This window comes from Amphiura filiformis, chromosome 6 (assembly GCF_039555335.1).
Source record: "Amphiura filiformis chromosome 6, Afil_fr2py, whole genome shotgun sequence".
NCBI classification, from domain to species: Eukaryota; Metazoa; Echinodermata; class Ophiuroidea; order Amphilepidida; family Amphiuridae; genus Amphiura; species Amphiura filiformis.
In genome coordinates, this window is record NC_092633.1 from 46,207,822 (window position 1) to 46,218,326 (window position 10,505).

General features: G+C 36.1%; 1 protein-coding gene across 1 annotated transcript; it reads right to left on the reverse strand.

Moving 5' to 3' along the window:
• Positions 1-3,278: 3,278 nt before the first annotated feature.
• LOC140155492 (uncharacterized) lies at positions 3,279-9,363 on the reverse strand. Its single transcript, XM_072178356.1, has 6 exons — positions 9,256-9,363; positions 7,556-7,698; positions 4,925-6,835; positions 4,604-4,779; positions 4,024-4,129; positions 3,279-3,575 (listed from the first exon to the last, which is right to left on the reverse strand). Exons 2-6 carry the CDS (start codon positions 7,638-7,640, stop codon positions 3,523-3,525), a joined length of 2,331 nt encoding a protein of 776 aa, XP_072034457.1. The 5' UTR covers positions 7,641-7,698; positions 9,256-9,363; the 3' UTR covers positions 3,279-3,522.
• Between the last annotated feature and the right edge of the window lie 1,142 nt (positions 9,364-10,505).

The following is a 10,505-nucleotide window of genomic DNA, read 5'->3' on the forward strand; positions in this document are numbered from 1 at the left end:
AGTGGCCTTTCTTGTTAATTTCTTGATGGTTGAGTACACTTCTTTTGACTTTGCAGCCAGATGTGCATTGTCAACATTTTTGCACAAGTCTTTGAGCCACTGAACTCGACATCCCTTAGCTATCCCAAACGGTTACATTTCAGCACATCACATCAAAGCTCCCATTGGGCGCCCATTTCTTTTTTAAAGGAATTTTTATTATTTCACGACTTTAAGAAGTTGTATCTTCTTCTCTTTGTTGGGGGTCCTTTATTAGTCTTGCTTTCATTTCATTTTGTTTTTAAGGTCAATATGAGTTTGTTTTAAATAAAACCATGTGATTCGTACTTGATAATTTTTCTAACATATAAGGCATAATGTTGTGATTGTCGGAGTGTTCCTTTAAATTTTCTTGAAAAAAGAACATTCGACTGAGTACAACAAATAGTTAAAGGAGGATTTCGTGATTCAAAATTTCAGTTGATTCCGATTTTGCGTTTGCGAGTTATGCATGATTATGTGTATTACACTGCTCCATAGACAATACGTTGTAATTTCGTTCGTATACCAGAACGAAAATCAAATTTGGCGATATTTTTGCAAGAAATATTTGGTACATAAACATTATGTAGCCAGGTTATCCAGTGGTATGAAAATCTCAACTTCTTTTGAGAAAAGTGGGGGGATGAGGTTGTGGATCACGAAATGCAATTTTAAACGGTGTGGTTTACTGAGAGAAAATCTGCCCTTCTTTACATATGCGAATACTGGAGGATATTCCCACACCACAAAATTACGCTATATTATGCAGGGTACTAAGAAAAGATTTGATCGCTCATTCTACAAAATCGGGTGCCAATAGCCTTTTTTCCATTCTTTGGTCCACACAAACTTTGTCGAGCATTTAGGGCATCAAATATGTTGTTTTTCTGGTAGAACGCAACGAGATCTACACAGACATATATAGTTTTCCATACTTTAAATTCATTCTTCAGCCTGATTAACCCTTGCAAAGGCTCAAAAATTGCTAAAAATGTGTTTCCACTGCTCAAGTGTCAAATCTGACCCTTAATATTTTCTTTGAATAAATGCGTTTCCTTTCCTTTTTTGTTCTTTTTTAATTAGATAACGCACCATCATATTATTTATCAACATTATTTTTTAGTGATTAAAACGTCTTTGTGTAATTCTAAAATAAATTGCACTTTCCACCAAAACGCTGTGAGCTACGTTACCCTTTTTTAACACACGTTATTGGAAAGAAGTAAAACAGAGGTATCAATGTAGTGTGCTGTTTTTGAAAGGAAACACTCATAGGTTTTTAAAAATCACAGTAAAATCGTGATGCTGTAGCATTTTTGGCATAGAAATTTTGTAAACATTGAAATTTAGACCGACCATGTTAAGACTGGTGAGCTACGTTACCAGAATTCTATAGTATGCACTTGCATAAGATGAACTTCCTAATAATATGTGATAGGTACCAGTGATCGAACCCCATTTATATTAGAATTAAATGACAGAACGTTCTAACGTTCACAAATCACATCAAAAACATTAAAAACCCGTGAACTACGTTACTGTGAGCTACGTTACGCACTCATCCACGCATCTGTAAAACTTCTATGAAATGGTGAAATCGGTTTTACATTTCACTCAAGTGATTTTTAGTTTGCTTTTTATGACCTTGGATTAAGTAAAACCAGCCCATGCCGGTAACGTAGCTCACATTACATTGAGTTTTAGTGTTAAAAAACATCATGACTTCCTGAAAGAAAAATATGCAAGTGGTGTTGGCAATTTTTTACATCTGAAAGTAGTGATACATTTACTCTTAAAAAACACAAAAAGCAGGTCTTTTTGAACAACTTTTATTTTTCAATTTTTACAGTGGATTGGCACCCGATTTTGTAGAATGAGCGTGATATGAATCATGGCTTTTAATTATGATTAGAATATTCATAGATGAGATGAAATTGTTTCATTTATTGTTCTTCTCGAATTCTACGTGTACATGTATATACACAAATAGTACATCACTACGTTATTTCAGTACATGATACATACATTACAAACTAAGATTTAAACATTGCCCCTGAGAAATTTCAGTATAGCAGGCACAAGTGAAAAGGAATAAGTTTAAACACCACCCCGAAAAGAGACATAATAAGTTTTAGAGTTGCTATTATTTTTCAATTGATCTTACACTAATTCTAATGTCATTCAGTATATATATATATAAATAATAAAACATATATTTCTAATACAGTTACATATACTTAGTAATGCTTTTAATGTCTTCAGTAGACAACAACAATACAGTTAATGATATCCCTAAATATACATTACATGCATATAGTTTCTTCTCTTGTCTCTGGATACATCGAATATTTTACTATGAAACGTCCGCGATTGCTTATAGTGTAAAATTTTATGAGCATATTTTATTTCAAAATGATCTGATTATCTGAGTAAAGAAAATGTTCAATAAATTGGTTGGGAGTGGCCATCTTTGCTTTACTCTACTTATAAAGACTTAAGCCAGGCTAAGGTAGTTTTTGCCTGAGTGAACCAAAGCGTGTTTCTGCACAGAACGACTGAGTATACCAAATAAATAGGATTGTTTATGAGTTTGGGTAGAACGCTCGCTAACCTATTGTAGCTTTTAAAACAATACAAAAGCAACATTTCCACTCCCAATTTCTTGTATTTACGTAGAAAGTAATAGTTCTTCTGTTAGCACTATATACGTACAGTACATTTATTAAACCCATTTTCATTTCCATTCAAAATTGACAAAATAACTATTATATTTCAACAAACATATTGCACGAAAATGGAATGAGTTCATGATATTAAAGTTATTATACTTAGTTCTCTGGGTTAATAGGACAAATTATAATCTTTCCCCAGTGCACATAAACGTTGAAAAAAAAAACCAGTGCATCTGGCCGGATCGAATCGGCGACCTTCGTAATACTAGCACGACGCTCTTGCCAATTGAGCCACAGAGGCACGCTGCGAGGTGCGAGTGATCAACATGATATGGTTCAATGCAGAGGTACCACGTGAACGTACTAGTGCAGCACGATATATTCAAAAAGTGTTTTAACCTATTGCTATGGTAGTCAATCCTATTATGACATCACTTCTATGCCAAATTCAAATGGTAACCATTTTCAGCAAGTAGCTCGTCATCCTCCTCATCATCATCAATACCACCATGAAACTGTAAGGCCCTGTATCCATAGGCTGTTCTCTTGTGGCATGTGCCCTTGTTCCGTGTTCACTTGTTCCCATGTGACCTGCCACACAGACAATGAACCTTTGTTTTGCTTAGTTTTGCTTAGTACAGACAACCTATGGATACGGCCACTACGCAAAACAAAGGTTCGTTGTCTGTGTGGCAGGTCACATGGGAACAAGTGAACACGGAACAAGGGCACACGCCACAAGGGAACAGCCTATGGATACAGGGCCTAAGGTAGAGCAGACCATCATGTTTCATTGTGTATGGGTATAGCAACCGCTGAACTGTCTCCATCAGGCTAAGACGCACTTGGACCTCTTGGGGCTCTCAGGCAAGTCTTCTAGTCCTACCGGGGTAAAGAGAACAAACAACAATACGTAGAATTGTAAAGAATTTTTAATGTTTCAATAGCAAGTTACAACAGGACCAATAAATGCTTCTGAGAAAGAATATTTTTGTGACAGTACTATTAAATCAAGATCACTGTATGATGTGTACCTCGAAACTTGTTAAGTGCCAGTGATCATTAAAATACTATATACTTGCACCGAAGATTATGCATGCTCCACTTTAAGAAAGAGAGATATCCAGAGAGACAGACAGACGGAGACAGGAAGAAAATGAGAAAGAAACAGACTGAGAGACAGGGACACATGTAAAAAGAATATAGTTTGCTGGAGTAAAGACACTGATAGTGGATATGATGGAATTCAAGTCGTATATTTAACTGGAATTTGCAAGAGTATATTTCAACACAACAATTTTTCAATTGTTTAGTTTACAACTTTACATACCGGTGAGCTTTCGTTTAGGTGACCCCGATGATGTGTTGGCTCCATCATCTTCGTCTGCCTTTGGTTTCTCAGGCATGGTACCCTCAAAGCTTCCTTCTTCAGCTTTCTGCATGTATGCAAAGTCAAAATCACATTATCTACAAATAAATCTACTCTTTGGACAACTACAGGGATGGATGTAGGATTTGAAATTACAAGAGGGCAGGCTGAGATGTATACATCTATAGATGGATTTGGCATAGTTTGCAGGCGAAATTGGAAATTCAATAATCACGATTCAAAGCTTCACGTTCCACAATATCAAATTGGATAATGACCCAGACCCGAGATTAACTTCCGGGTTCAAATCATAATGATTTACTTTTATAAGATTTATTATTTTCTTAACCTTAAAATGGTGCAATGTCTTAAATTTACCCATTCCATTCCATACTGCGCTAATACTGTTAGGAGGCTACGTCGCTCCTGTTTGCTACTTGAAAATAAGTTCAAGACGTTCAAAATGTCCGTGTTTACCGTGTGATTTATTATTATCAGACTACCATATAGCCAACATAATTGATAACAAAGTTTTACTTACGTGGAACAACCTTTGATATGGCTGCGGGTCTTCGTGCATTTGTTTCAACAGCTTCATGAAGTCTTCCTTCAAGTGTGGGTACTCCCAGCTTCTGCGGTCTTTTCCAAGCTTCCATTCATATTTTAGAGCTTCTTTGTAGTACTTCATTGCATCTTGAAAACTTGGAATCTCCTCGGCTAAATTAAAAAAAATGTCACACGATGTTATAAATTAAAATTCACTAGTTAAATTTTTGTTTTGAAGTACCGAGAGTATTTACAATACCTGGGAAATTAATGCGCGATAAACAATTAAATACATGTAGATCATAAGAATTTGTACCTTGTGCTTTGGAGGCCTTCCTCTCCTTTTTGCCGAGATCGTGGTAGAGAGATCCCACGAAGTAGAGAGAACGTGCCGTATCAGGATGTGTGCCAATACCTTTCTTCCTCAATTCAGCCGATCTTACGGCCAAAGGCAAGGCATTTTCATACTCTTCCATTTCGCAGTAACTCATTGCTTTGTTCTTCAGGATCACTGCTGTGTTGGGATTGCCTTCAAGTCGCAGTCTCTTCTCTATCTCTTGTGCTTTGTCGTAGAAGCTAATCGCATGGCGATAGTATTCTTTCGCCTTACTTGTTTGTCGTTTATCCATCTCTGTGTTACCGAGTTGGTGGTACGCGCTTCCTATGTTTAATGCGAAAGTCGGCGCATCAAAGTGCTGCTCTGGGTGACCATTGGTAATTCTAGCAAGCATTTCCCAAGCTTGTTCGTGGTAACTTTTCGTTTTGCTCGCATCATCCCCCTTTCTGTGATACACATGTCCAAGAAAGTTCAAACATCTTGCTGTTAGTGAGTTGTCGCCTAGATGTTTCTTGCGAATACTAAGAGATTGTTCAAGAACTTTGATTGCTTCCTTGTAGTTGTGATCAGGATTGTCAGAAAGGTATCTTCCTTGAATAGCTAGGCATTGTGCTCTGGCTAGCTCGGCATCTCTAGAGAGTGGTTCCGGAAGTGACTTCAACCAGTTCATCGGATCTACCAAGGTTTGGTAAGCTTCGCTATACTTGGCTTGAACCATGTACTGATCGGCAAGCCAACCGCTCAGCAATGCCCAAGCTTCCATTTCGTTTTTGTCTTTCATCTGTTGGACTTTGCAGCGAAAGAATTGTTCCAGCTTTTGTACATCCATAAAGCACTCGAACAAATGATAGATAGACTCTGCGAACTTCGAGGAAGTCAATCTTGCCCTTTCTTTTGCGGAATCTTCTGCTTCTAATAGAGGGGAGGCTATTTTGAAACCACCGAATGTCTCCCCCATATCCATCTCCAGGTAGTTGGTAACTATCGGTTTCTCTTCTTCAAATCTAGTGAGAGCTTGTGTGTAATCTGTATGTCCTTCGGTCGCCAATTCTTCCATTAGATTCGTCACATATTCGCACATTCGATCCAGAGCACCTACGAACGCTGCGTTATGTTTTTCACCTTTCATGCCTTCAACCATACATATAGTTCGGACCAGGGGATGTATCGTGAATTGTCTGTCTTTAATGTCCTCCATGTAGAATTCAAATCCTCTGAACTCTTCGCATTCCACTAGACCCCACTGAAGTAGATCGTCTATGTCCAAATCAACGGCTTCAATATCTTCCATACCTAATATGACTTTGGCTTTGTGTCTATCAAAGGACCCTGGAAAGACTGATAGTTGGACAAGGGCTTCCTGGAGTCGTTCTGGAAGCATCTCGAATGTTGTTTTTAGTGTTTGCAGCACTAAGTTCTGTTTCACCTTTTCTTGTTCGTCTTCTTCGAGAGATGTGCTTCCAAGTAAACCAGGATCAAGAACTCGACTGGCTAGATGTGGCTTCCGAAGCATCTCAGCAATACGTTCCGGACGAGTGCCACTTTTCAGTCGCTTAGCCACGGCGCGTAAGGCTTGTGGATTATTACCGCAATGATGCGCGATTTCCTTGGCAGTATCTTCGGCGATCGTCTTTTCTCCTCCTGGGGCCATCTGGCATTCCTTCACAAGCAGCCGGATGGACTCTCTGACTTGAAGGGCTTTTACTTCTATCTCTTCATAATTTGGTTTGTCTCTCAAAGCTCTTCGCATTGCGTAGCGAGATGTGATGATGATCTTCACTTTGGGGTTTTGTGTTGACATTAGTTCGAGCATCATGTTCATAAAATGGTCACGGCTCAAGGATAGCGGTTGTAGAAGCTCATCAGCATTGTCCATCAGGATAACATTTTCTGTTGAAAATAAAGAAAGATGAATTCATAATTTACAAATTTATATTTTGCATGAAAAATGACTTATTGAACATGTTAAAGTTAACTTTGGGTGTGGGTGGGGTGAGGGGTGTCTGCAGGTGGGTTGTTTGATGGCATGTCTGTAATCATTTTTAAGCAAAGTTGAACACTGATGGCGCTATTTATTTTAAATCTTGTTTGCATCTTTCCAAGGGGTAGACACCTGTACAATGGCATTAAAACATGTAAAAATGTGTAACATATAGCAAGGAATTTTTCAAACTACTTTTTATCATGAAACTAAAGGAATAGCTCATATTATTGGATGATTGGACTAAATTAAATTTAAAACATTATGTAAATAGCGCCTTCAATTTGCTCACAAACATACATTTTATAGAATAAAATTACCACAAAAAGGCAGAAAAAATGTAAAGAAAACCTAAGTTAAAAATACTTGCAAAATATATGTGTATATTAGTGTGATAGCTATAATTGGTATTGTATGTGTCTAGAATTGAAAATTATATAATGTTTGTTACTTTAGAAACATTAATAAATGACATCAAACAACCGGGTGTGTGTGTGTGGGGGGGTACATCGGTGTGTAAGGTTTTTTAAAGGTACATGTTGGTGTGGTGGGGAGCACATAGCCTACAGGGGTGTGTTGGGTGGGGGTGGGGGTGTGTGGGTGTGTGTGTGTGTGGGAGACTATTATACCTTGTTGTGTACACGATTGAACCCAATCATTAACCATTGATAGATCGAAGTCTTTAGCTGACACCTGTCTCCCCACGCTCGTCATCAACGCCACACCAGCATCTATAACATTGGAACGCTTTCGGAGATCAACTTTGATGAGTCTGTAAAAGACAACGGCAAATAATACTTAATAAACAGATGATAAAAAGAAATATTGAATAAATGAAAAAAACATACATGATATATACAGTATATAATATTTGGTCTGCCAATAAATCATTATTCATTTCTTGGTAGGCAATATCCCTTTTAAGATCTTAAGGGATCTGGAATGAGCGTTTCGATGGTATTTTTGTGGGTCATGAGAGCACCTCAGACATATCGAATTGCATTCTGAATACGAAGCATGTCTTTCTGATATCAAATAATTTTCATTTTTTTAAATTCACGATATAATACAAATTTTATGACATATTATTAAAATTTGATATTTTCACATTTTGATATATAACAGTCCTCAAAGTAAATTTTATAATTCTAATGATATATTCTTAAAGTGTATGTAGCTGGGAGGAAAAGCCGACGATCAATTAAAATTTTGACCTTTCATATTGAAGATAGCCCTAATTTTTTTTTTTGGTGTTTTTGGGTAAAAATCCATATCTTCAATACGAAAGGTCAAAATTTTCAATTGATCATCGGCTTTTCATCCCACCTACATGCACTTTAAGTATAAATCATCAGATTTATAAAGTTTACTTCGAGTACTGTTAGATATCAAAAATATCAATTTTTAATGATTTGTCATAAAATGTGTATTACATTACAATTTCAAAAAAATCAAAATTATTTGATATCAGAAGGCCATTCTTCGTATTCAGAATGCAATTCGATATGCCTGATATTTCATTCTGTTATTTTCAATATTAAGCTGGAATCAACTCAATATCTGAGCGACAAGTGATTTTGTTTTCCAATTATATAGTCTCTAAAAGTGCAAAAGGGATGCATAAAAGAGTCTCATTGGTCAAAAATTACTCGCATGACTATGGCAAGCTTGACTAATGAGATAACTTTAGTTTCCTGAAATGAACTAAAGCTGAATTTATACTCGATCGCCGAGCGATTGCGATTAAACGCTTTTGGAAAGCGATGGGCAATCGGCGAACTTTGCGATGCATCGCTCGTCGCTTTTGCATTTATACTTATCACAGCGATAGCGATTGCAGACGACAATTAAAATGCCACAAAATACATTTTTAAAACATTCATTCCTGTTAATAATTATTGCTTTGAATTAAAATTAAAAGTTAATAATCGACAAAGGTAAATTAATTAGCAAAATAATAGATCCAGTTGGTTGTATTATGATTGGTTGATGCATTCACGTGTCAAGCGATATCGCTGGTGAAAAAACTTACTTTATCTAAGATAAACTAGGTTAGTAGGTTTCTCTGAAAACTATGTTTATCTCAGAAAACTATGTTTTTTCATTTTATAAACTAAATTTATATAAAAAACTGTGTTTTTCACTTGATAAACTAAGTTAATCTCTCGATAAACTAATAAGTGTATCTCAGATAAACTGAGTTTAGCTTGCCACATCAGTAAGTGTACAATTCTAGTTTGCAGCGCTCTATATTGTAATGTTTAAAAGTAGTGATTGAAACAGCCAATTAATAACGACTTGTGCTCAAAATAATCCGACGTAGTCCTACCTTGGCTGTGACCTTAGCAATTGTTTATAAATTGCACTTGTTTCCACTGCCAATGTTGTTTTTCCTGTTCCAGCAAGCCCGTACAGACAAACACAACTGACGAGATTAGCAGACCTGTAATATACATAAACACATTATAGATATAAATATTAGAAAAATAAAATTATGATAAAATTATGAAATTATGAAAAAATATAAATTTTTATTCATAATTTGTTTTCATTATTTTTTCATAATTATTAAAATTATGAAAAAATAAAATTATGAAAAGAAGAGGAAAATTATGGCAGCAACGATTTCAATCCCGACCAAATTAACGCTTAATTTATTATTCAATACGGTAAAAATTTGTTAATATAGAGAGATTGCGATGTTCCATACGTGGCACGTGGACCGTGCGTTTAAACGTGCGGTTAAACGCATGTTTATACGCATGTTTATACATGTATTGGCTGTATAGTCAACCAACGATTTTGGATACAGCAATTCGACTCTTTTTTGGGTCAAATGTTTGCGACCAAAATCTGGCAAATTGTGTGGGGCGTTATAGACATGCTTTTTTTTTAATGGCGATCTATATAATAACGTTAATTCAACCTCATTTGATTTTAGAACTGGTCTAACATGCCACTTGCATTGATTGTTTTCAGTGATTCCCGAATATTATTATGACAAAAAACATAATATTTCTGTAGGTTAAGGACCACTATATGCATATATCATGACTTTATTTGCAAAGTGATGAAACTGTCGCGTTCAAAAAGCATCATAATAATAGTTAGACTTTCCTTCGTATGTTCATCATGTATCATGTTTTTATAAAATAACGAAAGCGAGGACAAAAAGGTATCATATGATTATTAAATAACGCAAGCGAGGTCAGGAAGAGCGTGATATCGATGTTCCTCTCAACGGCAGAAACATGTCAATTATAGGAATGGGCTATTACCGGTAATAAAAGGGCTTCATCAATCTTACGGTTTGTTACCTACCTGCCAAATACGTCAATAATTTGTCGGATCTCTTCCTCTCGTCCTACAAATAGAGGATCGTGTTTACCAGATAATAGCTTGACATTTTCCCGATATTTCTTTCGAAGTGAACAGTAGCTTTGAAGATCTTCAATAGCTTCTACGTTCCCAATGGTTGCCTGCAAAATTAGTAATAACAAAATCAAACTTGTAAATAAATAATGGGTAATACACAGTAAAATATTAGGCCAAAAAAATAATAATGATATATTCATTTTT